The 19,969-nt window shown below is 30.6% G+C and overlaps 2 protein-coding genes across 4 annotated transcripts in view; one reads left to right on the top strand and one right to left on the bottom strand.

The window, feature by feature from the left end:
* Positions 1 to 1,565, top strand: part of LOC129914708 (V-type proton ATPase subunit C) — a 34,006-nt gene extending 32,441 nt beyond the window's left edge. For all 3 annotated transcript variants that reach the window (XM_055994061.1, XM_055994053.1, XM_055994071.1), the window contains one exon: positions 1,161 to 1,565. In XM_055994061.1, the coding sequence (XP_055850036.1) occupies positions 1,161 to 1,259 (99 nt within the window). In that variant the 3' untranslated portion in view covers positions 1,260 to 1,565. The remainder of the gene's footprint in view (positions 1 to 1,160) is intronic.
* A 1,770-nt stretch (positions 1,566 to 3,335) lies between these two features.
* On the bottom strand, positions 3,336 to 13,406 carry LOC129910573 (pickpocket protein 28). Its single transcript, XM_055988001.1, has 8 exons — positions 12,778 to 13,406; positions 12,453 to 12,707; positions 12,126 to 12,389; positions 9,408 to 9,654; positions 9,202 to 9,341; positions 9,013 to 9,143; positions 8,684 to 8,930; positions 3,336 to 3,640 (listed from the first exon to the last, which is right to left on the bottom strand). Exons 1-8 carry the CDS (start codon positions 13,017 to 13,019, stop codon positions 3,424 to 3,426), a joined length of 1,743 nt encoding a protein of 580 aa, XP_055843976.1. The 5' UTR covers positions 13,020 to 13,406; the 3' UTR covers positions 3,336 to 3,423.
* Positions 13,407 to 19,969: the final 6,563 nt, after the last annotated feature.

Here is a 19,969-nt window from a genome sequence, read left to right as displayed (position 1 = left end):
TTTCTCTTAACATTGATTAGAATTAAATAAATTCAGAAATTAAATAAAAGACAAAAAGCTATTGGTCTTTTTTTAAATAAAATACTTTAGTTTCTAAAATAGAGTTTCTCAAAGTTGTGCATAATGGACAAATATGAAATGGACTTGGCTCATTATTATTCTGAACGCTTCATTTAAAGATGGGTCTTACAAACAACAATAGTTTTTTATCATTATTCAGAAAGAAAAATGGAACATAACCGAAATCTGGGAACATTTTACAAATATATTTCAAATAAGAAATGAAAAACGAAAATTTTGATTGAATTTCTCTTTTTCTACGCTTATATTACGTATACGCCCTATAGCCCAGTCAACTTAAATGAAATAGCATTTTTTGCGGGGCAATTTTTTTTTTGTTCATGGAATGTGTTCGGATGTACGCCGTTTTCATAAAAATAAATTTGTTTGGATTTGTGGGCTCCATTTATTACTAATCCTAACCAAAAATTACCAAGAATAGACCTATTCGTAGTAAAATTATTTAAAAAATGATATTGAAATGAGACCCGTCATTTGTTTAAATTCAATTTTAAGCTTGGACAAAGTCGACGGGTGTCTCGCAAAAAATAAAAATTTTTCATATATCTGACTAACTATTGATTGAAAAACATGGGTTGTTTTGTTATGTTAAAGAAAGGATTATGTCCTGTTTGTGTTGTGAAAAGTTTCTAAGCGAAAAGTTGCAGAAAACCTTATAACAACGAAAATTGAACTGGCGAAAAAGCTTAAGCTTAATGTATAAGACAGAACTTATAAGCAATCGTGTGTTGAAAAAATGCTGGGAAGTATAAAGTCGCTAATTGAATCTACTTAAGCAGAAGAAAGTCGATTTTGAAAAGCATTTTACTGTTTTTATATTTAATCTAACAGCCTTATTGCGATTTGCAACTATCAATCAAATCAAATTGAATTTCGATATCTTATTACTTAATTAGGAAAAGTTTTGAAAGCAGAAAATGGTCCTAACCGTTATTATATAACCAGTTTTCCTATAAATTAGGTTTAAAAATCCTAAATTTCAGTATTTATCAACTATCGATTGATAGTTGTAAATCACAATTATGACTTGTACAATGACTTGTTTAAAACTAATTTGTGTTTTTTTGTTTCAATTCTAGAATGTGGACATCCCCGGATTAGGATTCGGCCAAGCTGAATACTATCCATATGTGTTCTATAAACTGAACATTGACATGGTGGAAACAGCAAAGATCTAAAAGGAAACAGCACACTTAATTCTCTCCCTTCCCACCATAAGCGAGTCATTTGTGTGCGCTCTCCAATTTAATTGTTATCGTAGTGGTATTTTAATTTCAATAACAACAAACAGAAGCAGAAAAAAACAAACAACTAAAGGATTTCCTATAAAAAAAAATATATTTAAAAAATAGTGTGTGTGCGTTGCAGTTTCAACCAAGTTAAAGTTATACACATTTTCTTTTCTTATTCCATACCCAAAAAAAAAAAAAACAAAACCAATACTTTCCTCACTAACTAACTCTCCGTTCTAATTTAAAATTCCACCAACAACAGTCAAAAATCCAATATTTTCCTTTGTTTAAAAAAAATTATAAAAAAAAATTCTTATTTGTTAAATGTTTTCGTCATCCTGTTGATCAGGTAAACGAACAAATGTAAAAGATATATCCTAACAATCCAACGCTTTGTTAATGATATTTCTTAAAAGTTGTTATACAGTATTTTATCGTTTTACAAACATTGTTTTTTTTTCTTTGTGTCTTTTTTCGAGAATATACATACATACTTTACAATTAATTAAGATTAATAAATAAAAACAATTAATTAAATTTAAAAAAAAATAATAAATCGTTTATGCCGCATGCAATACAATAAACTCAGTAATTCCCCTGGTCATGTTCTTTCAAAATCATTCAAATGACCAGTGTATATAAATATTGGTTAGTAAACTCTAGCTTATTTACGCGAAACAAAGTTTCTCTTAAAAAAATAAACCAAACTAAACCATTCAGTGAGCAAAATTATAAAAATAAAAATCAAGTGTTTATAGCGTTTCTATTGATGTTGTTCGCTGTTAAATGAAATTTATTATATATATTTATATACATGTATATGAAAAGAACCGGAAGTTAACTTTTGAAAAAAAACCTAAAACAAAAAAAATTACGACTCAAAAAGTTATGTAGATTTATCTTGATGTTAAAAAGTATTTTCTCTGTTAGTCATCTTTTTTAATTTAATTTATTTTATTTTTTCTTGTTTCACTTGTTTAATTTACCCCATTTTGTTTTATTGTTTCGCCCAAAGCACAAATTAAGTTTGTTAAAAACAAATTTAAACTAAATTGTACTAGCCATTGTTTTTCTTTTTCTATTTTTGTTTAAATTTTAAATTTTAGTTTCAATGTTTTAGATTTATAACTGCAATAATAAATTCAGAGAAGATATTTTATTATTTAATTAATCAAGCATACAAAACATACAAGAAAAGAAAAGAACAATAAGATATATTTGCATGCTTACATACATATTTTGTAAAAGTGAGAAACAAAAATCGAAACAATAATAATTATTACAAAATTCTACATGAGAATACAAACAAACAAAACAAATATGAAAAGGATAATTGAATATATGTAAAAATCCATCCTTGTAAATAATTATATGAAAAAAGACATTCCACATTTTGTTGTTTTTTATATGAAGTAGTTGGAATTTTGTTTTGAGTGCGGAATTGTGTAAGTAAGTATATTCTGATAGTTTAAGAACCGTCGGCAAGCTTAGGGAGTGAGTGATAGAATACTATTACTATTGGAATTTTCGTGAAGGTCTTTGAATTTTATGAGATGTTCAAGTTTTGAAAGTTAAAGAATGGAGTCGTTTAAATAATAATTTAGGTACCATCGCTGACATTAATATAAAGGTGTTACGTTTGGTTTGGATACACGAATATCAGCCATCTTTTTTAATTTTTCCAAAAATTTAGATTTTGTCTTTTTTTGGTGTGTTTAACCGCTTCGCTTACTTCTTCAACTGTTACGTTAGGTGAAACTCTTGGAAAGTATATATGTATACGTCACTGTATTGTCACCAGCTGTGAAGAATCTTGTCGTGTTTCACAAGAAGTTGGTCCTGAATATTTTTGTTACTTGCCCCCTTTTGAAGCCCCTAATAGTGTTTTGCCTTTTTCTATGCAAGTTCGCTTAAGGAAAACCCACATTTTTGTGTTCTCTTCATTTTGAACTATGTTGGGGTAGTAAATAGATTTATGTAGTTTAGAATATTCGAAATAACTTTCTCATTCAATTTTAAAAATTAAAATAAAATATTAGGTTTATTTAATTTATTATGTTTTAATAAAAAGTTATGAGCTAAAAGCACTTTAATTTCATTTTATGATTTATTAATTAGCTTTAGACGATCTTTTGTTCAAGCTGTTCTTCAGACGTATTGTAATAAAATATAGTAATTCAACTATACTTAAAAGAGAGAATCCAATAGAAAGGCTCAAAACTCCTCCGTAGTTGGCAATAAGCGTTGTCACGGCATATAGTTCACTTCGTTTCATAGCTGTGAATTGTTTCTCCTTAAAATAAACTGTAAGTCTTGACCACATGAAGCTAAAAAAGAAAAAATAAGAAGAATAAAAAGTTTATCGTTTTTATTTCTGAATAAATGAAGTATCGATTCACCGAAAACGAAATGGCATGTACAAATTTCTTTAAACCCCCAATGTCTGGATCTAGGAGAAAAAACGTTATATTAGACCTTCAGTCAAAGCAAAAGTTCCAGCTTCGTTAGTTTTCAACCGATAAGTTTAGATATAAACTAAGGGGGTGACGAGCGCCGCACTGTTGTCCAAAATGACTTATCTCGTTGCAAAAATCATAACTTTTGAACGGATTGAGTTAGCGGTACAATTTTTTTTTTTATTTGAAGGACATTTCTAAGGCTGTTATACCAATGAATTTCAATAAAATTATTTCACAGGGTGTTTCGGAATCATCGGCCAAAAACAGATTTTCTTTAAAAAAAAAGTTTAAATTAAAATTGGTATGCCATTTTGTAGAAATCACTAATCCACATTTAAAAACAAAATTTCAAAAAAATACAATGTCCCGTTTTCGAAAATTTTATTTTTCAAAAAAAAATTTCAAAATTTTTTTAAAAATCCAAAATTTATTTTTTTTTAAATTTTATTTTTGGCTTATATTTGAGTTATATAAGTGCTTCTTCACAAAAAATTTCGTTGAAATCGAATAAGCCGTTTCGGAGAATATCGGATTTGAAAAAAAAAACGGTTTTATGGCAGGTACCGTAAAAAATCCATTCGGTTCCATGCATTAAGCCGAATAGGGTATGTGTACCAATCAATTGTTGATCCAAAATAAAAATATTTAGCTGCGCATGCTTGCGCACTGCCGAGATTTTGTACTTTGAAAAAAAAATGAAGGCAGAAGGAACAGATTTTCTTTAAAAAAAATGTTTAAATTAAAATTGGTATGCCATTTTGTAGAAATCACTAATCCACATTTAAAAACAAAATTTCAAAAAAATACAATGTCCCGTTTCCGAAAATTTTATTTTTCAAAAAAAAATTTCAAAATTTTTTTAAAAATCCAAAAATTATTTTTTTTGAAATTTTATTTTTGGCCTATATTTGAGTTATATAAGTGCTTCTTCAAAAAAAGTTTCGTTGATATCGAATAAGCCGTTTCGGAGAATATCGGATTTAAAAAAAACCGTTCTATGGCAGGTACCGTTAATAATGATTTTCCAAAAAAATTTTTTTCATTAGAAGATAGACCTTGTTTTCAAACTTACATTTGAATTTTTTAAACAAAATCGTTGGAGCCGTTTTTGAGCAATTACAGCTTTACTGAAATTGGTGTATGACAAGTACCGTTATTTTTGGCCCAAAAAAATTAATTCCAAAAACCCCTCTGGAGGGTCTCCAAAAAATGCTACATACCAAATTTGAAGTCAATCGGTCCATCCGTTTAGGCTGTAGATCCTTATACAGACAGACAAACAGACGGACTTCCGGGACCAACTTTTTTGGCATTCTCTATAATCGTAATATCATGGAAAAGTGTAATCTGAACTTTTTTTAGATGTGAATTAGTGATTTCTACAAAATGGCATACCAATTTTAATATAAATATTTTTTTTTTTAAGAAAATCGGTTTTCGGCCGATGATTCCTAAACACCCTGTAAAACAATTTTCTTGAAATTCATTTGTGTAACAGCCCTGGAAATTTCCTTCAAATTAAAAAAAAAACTGTACCGCTACCTCAATCCGTTCAAAAGTTATGATTTTTGCAACGAGATAAGTCATTTTGGACAACAGTGCGCCGTAAGGCGGCTACAATCGGCTGTGGATTTAGGCCTCAACCAATAAGCTTCGCCAGCCAGCTCTATCTTTATCTAGCTGCTTCCAGTTTCGCGCGCCAAGTTGATTGAGGTCCCCTTCCACTTGGTTGCACTACAAACTTATATATTCAAACAAAAACTTGTTTCGAAGATATCCCATTCCGAATTAAAAAAAAATATTTGGATTTCAAATAACTCTGTAACTAGACCTCAAAAGAACTTTTGGATATTTTATGTTAATTAAGCTTAAAAAACCTATCTTTTGATGTTTCGCTCGATGTATTTGGAGGAAATGTATATTTTTCGAAAATTAAAAAAAAATTATATATTTTATTTTTTACCTTAATAGATAGGCATGCTCACTAAAAACTCATATCTTAGAACTAAAATTTGTTTCGAGGCCTGGGGGTCAATTCCCGATCTGTGAAACTGTGAAGTGATACAAAATTTATCATTTCAGTTTTCATATGAAAAATTTTTGTCTTAAATTTTTGAATAGCTCCCCAGAATCGAATTTATTATGAAAACGTGATAAAACTTATCACTTCACAGTTCCAGAGATCGGAAATTGACCCCCTGGATCTGAAGATATCTGTTTCCAAAACTTTGAAGCCGTTTTTCTCAAAACACAATTTTGCAGATTCGTGGTTTTGGCTTTGTGCCCACTCCTGAAAAAAGTATTTTTCGATTGCCTTTGCTTTTGTCTTAAAAATTTACTTTTAATTTAATCAGTTGTTTTTAGAGACAAAAAAAAATTAAGAGAGATAGTCTTGATTCAAAGAATTTGTATTTAAATAGTTGAACCCGTCTTTGAAAAAAAATAGTTTTTACAAAATAGATGTATAGTGGAGTTACTAAAGCAAATTATTAGGAAACACGGACAGCTCTGATTTTGATGATCTTTTTTTTCAAACGTCGGTAATTAAAAATACTTTAAAGTCTATAGGTTAAAAATTACCGATGTTGCCGTATTGTTTTTTTAAATTAAAATAAAATTTTTTTGAACATAACCATTTTGTTTGCTTAAATTTCATAAAAAAAATTATACCAAAAGATTCTCTAGGTAATTTAAGGAAAAAATATTTATGGAAGTAAAAGACAATCTTCCATCGTTTAAGCGATAAATGCAATTTTCTTACAAACTGACTTCAAACACAAAAAACATATTTTGAACACAACGGCAACACCTACAATATTAAAAAACACATTTTAAAAAAGCCAAAAGCTCATTTCTATCTATAAAATTTACATCCACAAAATTTAATGAATAGTTTTTGAAAAAATGGTCCTTAAACTCAGAATTAAAAAAAAAAAATTTTATTAAAAAAATTTAAATGACTTTTTTTCAAACTTTTTCGTAATAAAATATGAATTTATTTTTTAAAATATTTTGGCCATAGATATGATTAGTTAAAGTCCAAAGAAGAAAATGTGATATGATATTTTTGAAAAAAAAAAATTTAAAAATTCCTCCCATTTCTTCATTGGATTTTTCGATAAAAACTGAACTTTTGCATTGAAATAATTGATTTAATCAAAGACTTTTGCAAATAAGAACATTAAACTTTTGCTATTTTACTTTCAACTTGAGGTGCCTTCTGCGTGCCATACAGTTTTGAAAAAATGGTCCTCAAACTAGTTTTTTTGTGACCAGTAGAAGCAATTAATTAATTAATTAAGTAATTTTAAACTACGCATTAAATAAAATTTGAAAGTAACAGTTTTTTATTGTAGTTAGTTTTAAAAAACATAACAACATTCCAGATTAAAGCCTATTACGCAGCTGAAGCGAAACCAAATTTTCATACAAAATTTTGTTAACGAAATCTTGAACGAAATGAAATTTGTTTTGTTTTTGCTTTAAAACTTATTTTCTGATGTTTTTTCTTAAGTTTTTGTATTTATATTATTTTTACTTTGTTATAATACCGATTGTATTTTTTCATTAACATCTTCGCTGCTTTTTTTCGTTTCGCTTCAGCTGCGACCTAGGTTAGGTATAACTAGGTATAACTACAATGGCCACTTTTTGCAATAAGTGGGACATTTACAAAATTTTTCTTTCTAGCGCTATTTGTTTAAAAAAAAAAATTACAAAAAAATGTTTTTTAAACCAAAAAATGAAATCAAAATGCAGGCTGAACTGAAAGAAAAATTTGGAATCATCTGACAATCTGCTTCTAAGCGAATCTTTAATGTTATTCATTTGGACAATTTATGACTCACAGGCGTAAGTAGGTGAAAATATTGTCAAGATCTCCAACTTTTTCAATTCCATGTTTCCATTAATTTGTTCGTCGTATTGCCCCCCTTCTCTATAATTCGATAGATTTAAACTCTTTCCTTGTTTCGACGAATTTTTTGGCTCCATATCAAACAGGTGTGAAATTCGTTCAGCTGCATTTCTATTTCTTCAATTTCCAACCAGTAAAATTTAGACAAGTTTATCAAAGGATGTCGTATCAGGGTCCATAGTAGATCTAGCAATTCCGATAATTCTTTAATTTGTGAAAACCTAATTACCGATAAAAAACTGTTCAGTTAATTTTACTTCGTCTGGTTTTTCATGCAAATTAAATCCGTTGTTCAGAGACGTGAGTATCTTCTTCTGAGAAGAAGACAGTTTAACAAAATCTCAAGAAAAATCGTTGAATGTCGCTCAAATTGCAATTGGATTACTCAATTGGTGGCGTGCCGGAAATATTTTATCCCATTCGCCATCCCTGGCCTAGACAATCTTTTGGCATAAATAAATTAATGAAATTTAAGCAAAATTTTTGGAAAAAATTCTTTTTTTTGTTCACAAAAGACTTCAATTCAATTTAAAAAATCAAAACGGCAACAGCGGCAAATTTTAATCTATAGACTTTAAAGTATTTTTAATTACCGACGTTTGAAAAAAAAAAGATCATCTAAATCAGAGCTGTTCGGCCGGGTCCCCTAATAATGTCATTTTTTGAGTTTTAGTTAATCTACTATTATGGCAGGTACCAAATTACGGGCGGCAATAAAAAAAGCCAATCCCAACCCAAAAACTCTTCGACCCATCTGTTTAAGCTGAAGCTTTTTGTTTTAATCCACACACAGATTTATTAAAAAAAAAAAACATTATATATGTATACAGGGTCCTTCAGTCACCGCCACAGATGCAAACCATAGGTTTAGCAAAAATAGAACTGTTTAAAGAAAACTACACCAACAAATATACAAACTTAGGCGGAGAACAAAACGTCTTAGGCGGTGACTTTAGAACACCCTGTATACAAAATGTTTGAGAAAAGGTACATACTCAGGATGCTCATCATATGAGTCGTTCGTTGCCTGAATTGTGCCCAATCCTGCCATGCGTGCCTGGGATATATCAAAATTATAGCTCAGTGATGTACACCCCGGTAGACAGTTGCACCCACTCTTTAACATTGCAGAATCCTTGAGTGATTGTTGGATTTCCATTTGCTGCACCTTGAGAAGGTCATCTTCAGCTTCGTGATAACATGCAATGTCTGAGTGACTGCACACTCTTATTCCCTCAGGTTCTAAAAAAAAAAGGAATGTAGATAAATTTTATTTTTAGTTTTGAAAAATATAGGGAAATAGATATATTATTTATTTATTTACGTGGCATAGAAAACTTGACACATCCACATTTCGCAATGGTAAAATTAGTTAAGCATTCAAACTGGCAATTACTCTCCGAATAGTGTTTAAAAAATCTCAAGTAACGTTCACTGTTGAAAAAGCACTGCCGCCTTCAATATAAAATAAATGGTATCAAAAATTAATCATTTTTTTAGCGATCTATCTTACATTTCTGGATTGAGTTTCCGCACACCTTTTGAAGTCGTTGTATAAACAGGATAAATTTGTACAATCAGTTCCTGTTTATGTCGAACTAGAAAGTAATTGCTAGTAGAAAATACAACGTTTTGGGGTGAATTTAAGTAAACCTAGAAGGAATCCCAGTGTCATGAACTACATGATAGCATTTAGTATTAATTTTCTTGGTACCTTACCTTATAACCTTGTCTCAAACTTCTACACTTATAATCCAAATTATGGCCAAGGCCTTGAAGCAATGCAACAAATGCAGTTCTTGCTGATGAAATTATAGTCCTAAGTGGGTAAGACTCTTCGGTCTGGTTAATATAACCTTCTTCTATTGACCAAGATCCTTGGTATTGAATAGGAGGATCATTCGGTTTGCGATCAACATTTTTGTTGAAATCAACTTCAATATCATCTGGTATTTGAGTTGCGTAGCTATAAAACATAATGTATAAACGGATTGAATTGAAACTTCTTTCATGAGTTCATTGGCAAATATTGTAACGTTTCACCAATACATTTTACCCTATTGTAGTGCAATACATTCATAAATCTTATAAAATCACTTAGCAAGAACAGATTTTACCTATTTTAGTATTTGTGCATTTTATGTCAACAATAAATAAATCAATTACTGATGGCTCAGTGATAAAAGCCTCCACGTGTAAGTGGTAAACGAATAAAATGTAATGTAATGTTTATGTTTTGTAGGAATAATTAAATGTTCATAAAAAAACGTATTCTTTAAAAATATTTAAGTGTTTTTTTATTAAAAAAAAAGTTACGTATACGTCACAGTGACCCAACTTTTTATAATCATTTGAAGTTGAAAATATTCTTTCGTTATATAATTTAATTATGTAAGTCATAAATGAAATGATCATAAAAAAAAACGAATTCTTTGAAAAATATTTAATGTCGTTTTCGATTGGATTCACTCATTCTGAAATCGAATGGAACACGTCAAATCGCTTCCACTCAATTCTGTTTTTTTTTTGTGTTTGTGTGTTTTTCTATGAAATTTCAAATGTCAAATATTTATATTAATTTATTTTTCTTTCAAACGAAATATTTTAAATTGTTAAAAAATTGGTAATTTTCAAGAAATTAATGGGGAAGTTGGTTTTCAAAATATTTTAAGTAAGTTTGAAAATTAATTAAAAAATTTAATTCGGAAAACAATAATTTATTTCAAAAAATAAAAAAAAACATTAGTTGAGTGATTAATTTGACTTTTAAATATTCATGTATTAGTGCTTCTTGAGTGAATTCCGATTTCAAATCGAGAAGAGAAGTTCTCTTCTGAGAAGCATTCTGCCTGTCATATTCGTGCTTTCAGAAGGCTTCTGAATGATTCCGGACGCTTCCGGAGAGCCAATCGAAAACGACATAAGTTTGTTTTTTTATAAAAAAAAAGTTACGTATACGTCACAGTGACCCAAATTTTTATAATCATTTGAAGTTAAAAACTCTATTTCGTTTGTTAAAATGGTTGATTAAAAATTTTTTTTTAAATATTTCGATGGTGATTATTGGCATCAAGAATGAAAAAAAGACCTTAAGCTTAATCATTTGTATTTTTTTACAGGACATACGACATTTTAAAAAGTATAAATTACATGGTACAAATGAGTATCGTGCGTCACGAAAATGTTACAAACTTCCAAACATTTTCAATAAATGTTCAATAAAAACAAACGTTCTATTTACTCATCCTCAATAAAAAAGTAAAATGCACAACTGGGTGGCACGCACTTGCTTTTGTGGCAAAAGTTACTTTAATTTAAAACGTTTTTATAAAACAAACCTAAGGTAAAATTATAATTTCATTTTTTTAAGAAATTTCAAAAGTAATACCTACTTTTTTATATATTATATATAATTTGTTTTTAAAACTATACTTAAACTCCGTTTTAAATGATTCTGACCACGGAAATAAGTATTCCATTTGGAAAAGGAATTTTTAGGAAACAAATTGGAAAATCTTTATAGCCGTTTTTTTTTTTTTTAAATGATTTTGTATACACAGGATGATTGTGCCAAAAAGCTATACCTTCAACATTGGATCGAGACAGGAGGAGCAATTTTCTAAAAAAAAGACTTAATTTGGAAAGAATCTAAAAAAAATGTATACAAAATTACTAAAAATTAACGGGTTTTTTTTAAATTCTCCATCAACGATTGTTATCTAGAGTTCGATTTTTTTTAATAATCCTAAACTTTGCCTAAAGTAACTACATATATGAGGCTATGAGAACAATAGTGGCGTAACCCACTTTTTTTCAAGTTTTTGATAAACATGGGTCTCTTAACATTACTTTTTTAATACAAAAAGTAAATTTATGCAGCTAGATACACTCAAAACTAGAAAAGTGTTGTTTTAAAAAACCGTGTAACTTAAATCTCTCGTAGCTCAAAACTGAATTTTATGGCTTACGCCACTATTGTTCTCATAGCCTCATATAGTGTGTCCCAAAAGTAATGGTTCAAAAGAAGTATGCTGAAAAACCAACTAAAGGCCCGACTAACAAATTTGCTTCTATAAAGCTTTACAGGTGGTAATGTAGCTCCTGTAAAGCTTTATAGAAGGGATATTGTTTGTTGGCTCTCAGACTTTGGTAACAAATTAATTTTCCTTGCGGATTTTCATTAAAACAAGAAGAGTCATAAACCAGCCGAGACTTCCCGACCGGCAGTAAATCGTTAAAAATGGAGGAAACCCCGCAGAGGATAATTATTCCTTTTGATTTAGGGTTTAGGTGTTATTGCACAGCATTTTTGAACGTTTCTATAGATTTGTACGCTCTGTTATCCTAAAAACCTGGCTTTGCAAGGCCTTCAAAAACCGCACATTAAATATCAAATATAAATTTAAACATTATTTGTCATACAAATTTTATTCCTACCTTTCATTTCGATAGATATCAGCTGGTTGCATTCCATTGAATTGATAACATATTCCATCGTCCGTAGCTACCAATGAGAAAATATGCTCACAGAAATAAAATCGATTGCTCCATTTGCAGAAAGGTGCAGTAATGTTCTTTGAAACTGCTATTTCTCTCAAGACATCGCCAATATTAGGTTCATAATCTTTTGGCAAAAATGCAGCTATTGTTTCAGCAACCTCTAAATCACAAATGTGAAGCGTCGCCGAAAGTTTTTCCATTCTGATTTTTCACACAAATACTCTTTTAATTAGCAAAAGGCATTGTAATTTCAGAAATACTTACTCTTCAAATGTTATGTTTTGCGCGCTATCATTTCCAAAATTGAACCTTTCAATAACATTGGAAAAATTGAATACTTCCGTTTCCATTTTTGATTCTGGACAAATTGTAATGGTCGGAAAGGGAACTCTGTTGATAGGAATCAAAGTTTCATCAAAACTGACTATTACCGGAGATTCCAAAAATTTAATGTGTATCTGCCTGATAACCACGCAGCTGAAAATTACAGATGATATAAACATAACAGCCCAGAAAAGCCTAGACACAATTTTAGTCTTTTAATATTTTTTTTCATAATTCACAAAATCACTTTCATCGATGACTTAACCTTTCGATTAATGGCCTTTTCCTTTGAAAAATATACCGGACTCCATGAAGTGAGGATTTCTTCGAGTATTCCATCATGAATCCTTGAAACATTTGCAACTTTGTGCCATACTTAATGCGTGACTCAATAATCACATCACTAGGGACATCACTCAAAACATCAGTCGGAATGCTGGAACCAAAGTCAGAATAAACTGATTCCGTACTCCTTGCAATACTCGGATCACTAACTTTCATTTCCATTTTATAATAAAATTTTAGAGAACACTTGTTTTCACTTCGAATACTTGTTGAACAATGAACTTTGTCAGGACTTTTCTTCTACTTTGAACTTTTGTATTCTGTGAAAAGTGTAATGTAGGGAATGTCCCTGAGAGGATTCATTTAATTAGTGTTAGGTTGTTGTAGTAGCTTTTAGAATGTATCGCAAGTTAATCAATTACCGGAATAAAGCAACTGACGCTGAGCACTTGTAGATAAGGCGGTGTGTTGGTTGATGATGTTTATAAATTAAATTAGTCCTTTGAGATATTTCATATTGTTGGTTCATTCCAGATACCTTTACGTTATCATTGAAATTACTGATGTTTTCGAAAAATTATTTTTATTAAACCAAACGAAAGGGATTTGAGCTTAGCCAAGACATAAAAAAAGTTGTATATCAACAAAACACTCCCATGTTGAATAATAATGAATTGCTATTGGGAATCCTTTTTGAGTTGATTCAAGTCTTAATTAGCAATTATTTTAGTTAGATTGAAATAACAAAAAAAAAAAAGAGTCCATGGCGACAGGTGTCTGATTTCTCATATTTGGGAGGAGGAGGGGAATAGTAAAATTAAAAGAGGAAATATCGGCAAAGTTAATGTAAGAGTATTGTAATGTTTGAAAAAAGCAACTTCCTTTTTTCTTTAGTAACAGGAGAAAGATGCCCGAAAATCAAAAACTTTTTAGAAAGAAATAAAGGACCAAAACTTTCTGAACTCTCTGTCTTACGGGTTAAGCAGTAGTGACCAAAATTTGTTTTTTTTTTTTTTAATAATAATATTAATATAAATGATAAAAAAAAGGTTTGAAAAAATAATTTTTTTTTTTAAATTAAATTTTTGAAAATGGGACATTGTTTTTTCAAAATTTTATTTTTACGTTTGATAAGTTCCTACAAAGAGCAGTCCAAATTTATAGTAATTTTTTTATAAAAAAAAATGTATGTAGGTACATACCTACATACGAGTAAACCTAGTCTTTTACAAAAAAAATTAAGTTAAGCCATTTTATACCATAGTTTTTGAAAAATTAATTTTCAAAATCAAAATTTTGAAAAAAAATTTGGAAAAAAAAATTTCAAACTATTTTAGCTTTACAAAAAGGTATAACACGTTATTGTAGGTATAACCGTTGATTTTTAATAATTTTTTTTTTCCAAATTAAGTCAATTTTTGAAGTGAAAACTTCTTTAGTATCGTAGTGATTTGAAACAAGATGAAACGAAAACGCGACACGAACATTCAACTTGTTATAATTTTTTGTTTTTATAGATAGATATATGAAATTTGTACTGTAGATAGGTAATTAAATAAACTATAAATGTACAAAATTTCAATTAATTTCATATTCAAAATTCTGAGAGACTTTAATAAGCATGCTGATAGCATAACCTTTCATTTGATATACACTTAGGAGCAAAAATATGGAATCAAACTTTTGCGTTTTTTTAAAACGTTAATTGGCCAGGATGTAATTGACATACATGAATGTTAATTGCACCATTAAAAAGCTTGAAACAAAGGCTTTAAATCAATACTAGGAACTTTAAAACCCGTTCACTTTATAAGGATCCAATCAACATAAATGAAGCATGTAAGCAAAAAAGACTGAAACTGAAACAGAGAGTATCTGGAAAATTTAACATTTTAAAAAAATAAAGTGCAATTTATTGACAGATAACTTCAATAGTAACGGTAGGAAAAAAAAACTGAAATTGAAGCAGAGAATATCAAGAAAATTTAACATTTAGAAAAAAATGAAGTGCAATTTATTGACAGATAGCTATGATACTATCGTATGCATTTTGAAGTTTTTACCAACAATTAAAAGTAAAAAATTCAAGCTTTTAAATGAGACCATAAAACTTGAAGAAACATTATTTTATCCATTGCAATTTTTGTTTTAAATAAAAATTATCTTTTTTGATTCCGTTTTTTTTGCTCTTAAGTGTATAACAATTAACTGTACGAGCTCTTCAAGTTACACAATCTTAAATTGAAAAACTTGAAAAATACCTCAAAACACCTGTGGAGATCTGTTGACGATGACCAGGGTAGGAAGTACCGTAATCTCCAGCTTGAATTTTCGACATAGTTGGCTTTAAAAAATTCTTATTTTTTTCTAGGCATGGTGTAGAAATATGATTTATACGCCATATAAAAGGTGAAATAACCTTTCAGATGATATAAAATTTACTATAGGTTGTCATTTAAAAAAATATATTTAATAGTGTTAAAAGAGAAAAAAGATTGATGTTTTTGCTTTTTTGATGAAAAGTGATTGAAAAAAATAAGCTCTTTTTGTAGATTTTGTATAGACATGGACGATATAAATATTTTGAGCTGAAACAATAAGCTTTCAGATGATATAAAATTAATGTAGTTTGTCATATAAAAAACATGTATTTAAAGGAGATAGAATAAAAAATAGGTAGATTTTTTCTTTTTTTTTGCAAGAAATTTTTTTTTTAAGGTTTCACTTCTACCACGTGTGAGTTGAACACATGACTTTTTTTTTTAACTGCCCCTCCCTGCTGAACGAGGGGATATAGGCCCCCCCTCCCATACGATTTTTTTCTTGTCTCGACCCAACCTATACGCTCTAGCTTCTTGGCACATTACTCCTGAATAGAGATTGCAATCCCGGGATTCGGGATCCCGGCTCATTTTTTGATCCCGAAAATCCTGGGATTGGACAGCTATAATCCCGGGATTTTCGGGAATGGTGGCTAAATATTTGCATACAAAAAATGACACAATTCTGCAAAAATATGTAAAAATGGAACATGGGAAATAACTTTCTTTATTACTTTATTGCAAAACAAGGTGTAATAGCCTTCTTGCGATGATAAACCGCTTTGCATTTTAAAATCGCTTTCAAAAATCGCTTATCGATCTGAATCACCCTATAAGGTTTGAAGATGCAGATTTTGATTTAATAAATGAGACTATTCAAGTACTGGCTCCAAAAAAAAACATTTAAATCTCTTTGCCGTTCTGATTCTAACTTGTGTACAGCAGGCTGATGGTGCTCTAAAATTTCTTTTAGCAGCTATAGAGTCAAAAACTTCACTTCAATAAGTAACAAATTGAAGAGAGCTTTAATTAATCGATTGAGCTTACGGCAGCGAGCAGAGAAATCTGGTGTTCTTGCTTACCATTGACCTACTATATATGGACTGCTAGTCGTTTGACTTTTCCATACAAAAATTGAAAAAAAATGATTCCACATCTTTCTAGCTCTACTAGCGGTATAACCTTAGACGGCGAAAAGAGGAAACTTTTAGTGAATGACATCTGTCGTTAAAAGGTAGTGCTTTCTCTGTTTTTCTATAGTACCTGGGTGACCGAGCTTTGCTCGGTATCCTTAAATGATATAACTTTCAGTGAAAAAAGTCAAATGTAAACAATTTTTTGGAGTAGGTTTGAGTTTGCAATGACCAGTTTTTTCGCGGGTTACAAAACACCACATTCCCACTTTATAATCCAGTTTATTTAAGTTGGAATATACGATCAGCAATGAATAGAAGGGTAACAGGAATCTGCATTATCGAAAATGTTACAGCAATGAGATCCCTTTTTGTTCAAATTTTCATTTACAGGTCAGAAAGTTTTGGATGGTGAATATAAAGTTAATCTTTTTTCAAGTTTAGCCTTGTCGGCAAAGCTTAGTATGAAGAAATACTATTTTTATCCCTGTCTCTGTTTTGTTCTGTAGCAGTGGATGCTTTGCTTTATTTCTTTTTTTTCTTTCTTATACAGGGTGTCCCAAAAGTAATGGATCAAACGAAATATGCTGATTGTGGAACTTAAGGGCTCTCAGAATTTGGAACCTTGTTCATAGTGATACCAAATCAACAAATTACTTCAAAGTTTGAATACATGATCAAAAAGTCATGAAGTAACAAAATGAAAAAGAATAATGCGTAAAACATGGAACCATCCCTCAAAATTTTATTGAAATCGTTCCAAATACTTCCAAAATGTTGTATTTGCCTAGAGGACCAAACCATCAAAATTTCATCGAAATCTTTAAAGTTGTTACCAAAAAAAATTCGATGTTAAAAAAGTGGGCGTGGCAGTGGGCGGATTTTTCCCAAAAAAAAATTCCAAAACTTTTTACTCGCTTAGATAAACAAACCCTGAAAATGTTATCGATCTCGTTAGAGCCGTTACCGAAAAAACTTATATGTTAAAAAAGTGGGCGTGGCAGTGCGCGGATTTTTCAAAAAAAAAACTTCCAAAACATTTTACTCGCTTAGAGAAACAAACCCTGAAAATTTCATCGAAATCGTTAGAGCCGTTCCCGAAAAAACTTATATGTTAAAAAAGTGGGCGTGGCAGTGGGCGGATTTTTCCAAAAATACTTCCAAAACTTTTTATTCGCTTAGATAAACAAACCCTGAAAATTTCATCGAAATCGTTAGAGCCGTTCCCGAAAAAACTTATATGTTAAAAAAGTGGGCGTGGCAGTGGGCGGATTTTTCCAAAAATACTTCCAAATTTTTTTACTCGCTTAGATGAACAAACCCTGAAAATTTCATCAAAATCGTTAGAGCCGTTGCCGAAAAAACTTATATGTTAAAAAAGTGCGCGTGGCAGTGGGCAGATTTTTCCCAAAAAAAACTTCCAAACATTTTTACTCGCTTAGATAAACAAACCCTGAAAATTTCATCGAAATCGTTAGAGCCGTTGCCGAAAAAACTTATATGTTAAAAAAGTGGGCGTGGCAGTGGGCGGATTTTGTCCAAAAATACTTCCAAAACTTATTATTCGCTTAGATAAACAAACCCTGAAAATGTCATCGAAATCGTTAGAGCCGTTCCCGAAAAAACTTATATGTTAAAAAAGTGGGCGTGGCAGTGGGCGGATTTTTCCAAAAATACTTCCAAAACTTTTTATTCGCTTAGATAAACAAACCCTGAAAATTTCATCGAAATCGTTAGAGCCGTTCCCGAAAAAACTTATATGTTAAAAAAGTGGGCGTGGCAGTGGGCGGATTTTTCCAAAAATACTTCCAAAATTTTTTACTCGCTTAGATGAACACACCCTGAAAATTTCATCGAAATCGTTAGAGCCGTTTCCGAGATCCCAATTTTATATATATTTATATATATATATATATATATATAAACAATTTTAGCTCGTTTAAAGTTATAAGTACCTGGGTGACCGAGCTTTGCTCGGTATCCTTAAATGATATAACTTTCAGTGAAAAAAGTCAAATGTAAACAATTTTTTGGAGTAGGTTTGAGTTTGCAATGACCAGTTTTTTCGCGGGTTACAAAACACCACATTCCCACTTTATAATCCAGTTTATTTAAGTTGGAATATACGATCAGCAATGAATAGAAGGGTAACAGGAATCTGCATTATCGAAAATGTTACAGCAATGAGATCCCTTTTTGTTCAAATTTTCATTTACAGGTCAGAAAGTTTTGGATGGTGAATATAAAGTTAATCTTTTTTCAAGTTTAGCCTTGTCGGCAAAGCTTAGTATGAAGAAATACTATTTTTATCCCTGTCTCTGTTTTGTTCTGTAGCAGTGGATGCTTTGCTTTATTTCTTTTTTTTCTTTCTTATACAGGGTGTCCCAAAAGTAATGGATCAAACGAAATATGCTGATTGTGGAACTTAAGGGCTCTCAGAATTTGGAACCTTGTTCATAGTGATACCAAATCAACAAATTACTTCAAAGTTTGAATACATGATCAAAAAGTCATGAAGTAACAAAATGAAAAAGAATAATGCGTAAAACATGGAACCATCCCTCAAAATTTTATTGAAATCGTTCCAAATACTTCCAAAATGTTGTATTTGCCTAGAGGACCAAACCATCAAAATTTCATCGAAATCTTTAAAGTTGTTACCAAAAAAAATTCGATGTTAAAAAAGTGGGCGTGGCAGTGGGCGGATTTTTCCCAAAAAAAAATTCCAAAACTTTTTACTCGCTTAGATAAACAAACCCTGAAAATGTTATCGATCTCGTTAGAGCCGTTACCGAAAAAACTTATATGTTAAAAAAGTGGGCGTGGCAGTGCGCGGATTTTTCAAAAAAAAAACTTCCAAAACATTTTACTCGCTTAGAGAAACAAACCCTGAAAATTTCATCGAAATCGTTAGAGCCGTTCCCGAAAAAACTTATATGTTAAAAAAGTGGGCGTGGCAGTGGGCGGATTTTTCCAAAAATACTTCCAAAACTTTTTATTCGCTTAGATAAACAAACCCTGAAAATTTCATCGAAATCGTTAGAGCCGTTCCCGAAAAAACTTATATGTTAAAAAAGTGGGCGTGGCAGTGGGCGGATTTTTCCAAAAATACTTCCAAATTTTTTTACTCGCTTAGATGAACAAACCCTGAAAATTTCATCAAAATCGTTAGAGCCGTTGCCGAAAAAACTTATATGTTAAAAAAGTGCGCGTGGCAGTGGGCAGATTTTTCCCAAAAAAAACTTCCAAACATTTTTACTCGCTTAGATAAACAAACCCTGAAAATTTCATCGAAATCGTTAGAGCCGTTGCCGAAAAAACTTATATGTTAAAAAAGTGGGCGTGGCAGTGGGCGGATTTTGTCCAAAAATACTTCCAAAACTTATTATTCGCTTAGATAAACAAACCCTGAAAATGTCATCGAAATCGTTAGAGCCGTTCCCGAAAAAACTTATATGTTAAAAAAGTGGGCGTGGCAGTGGGCGGATTTTTCCAAAAATACTTCCAAAACTTTTTATTCGCTTAGATAAACAAACCCTGAAAATTTCATCGAAATCGTTAGAGCCGTTCCCGAAAAAACTTATATGTTAAAAAAGTGGGCGTGGCAGTGGGCGGATTTTTCCAAAAATACTTCCAAAATTTTTTACTCGCTTAGATGAACACACCCTGAAAATTTCATCGAAATCGTTAGAGCCGTTTCCGAGATCCCAATTTTATA

Source organism: Episyrphus balteatus, chromosome 1 (assembly GCF_945859705.1).
Source record: "Episyrphus balteatus chromosome 1, idEpiBalt1.1, whole genome shotgun sequence".
Lineage (NCBI taxonomy): Eukaryota > Metazoa > Arthropoda > Insecta > Diptera > Syrphidae > Episyrphus > Episyrphus balteatus.
The sequence above is the reverse complement of the archived record's forward strand: the minus strand, read 5'-3'. Positions and strand labels throughout refer to the sequence as shown.

What these genes read in the sequence shown, in the direction of transcription:
- LOC129910573 (XM_055988001.1), bottom strand. Translation starts at nt 13,019, where the DNA reads ATGGAAATGAAAGTTAGTGATCCGAGTATTGCAAGGAGTACGGAATCA. An exon ending in AAAAGGCCATTAATCGAAAG is followed by an intron (nt 12,708 to 12,777) that starts GTTAAGTCATCG and finishes AATTGTGTCTAG; the next exon opens with GCTTTTCTGGGCTGTTATGT. An exon ending in TCATATGATGAGCATCCTGA is followed by an intron (nt 3,641 to 8,683) that starts GTATGTACCTTT and finishes TTTCTTTTTTAG; the next exon opens with CTTCATGTGGTCAAGACTTA.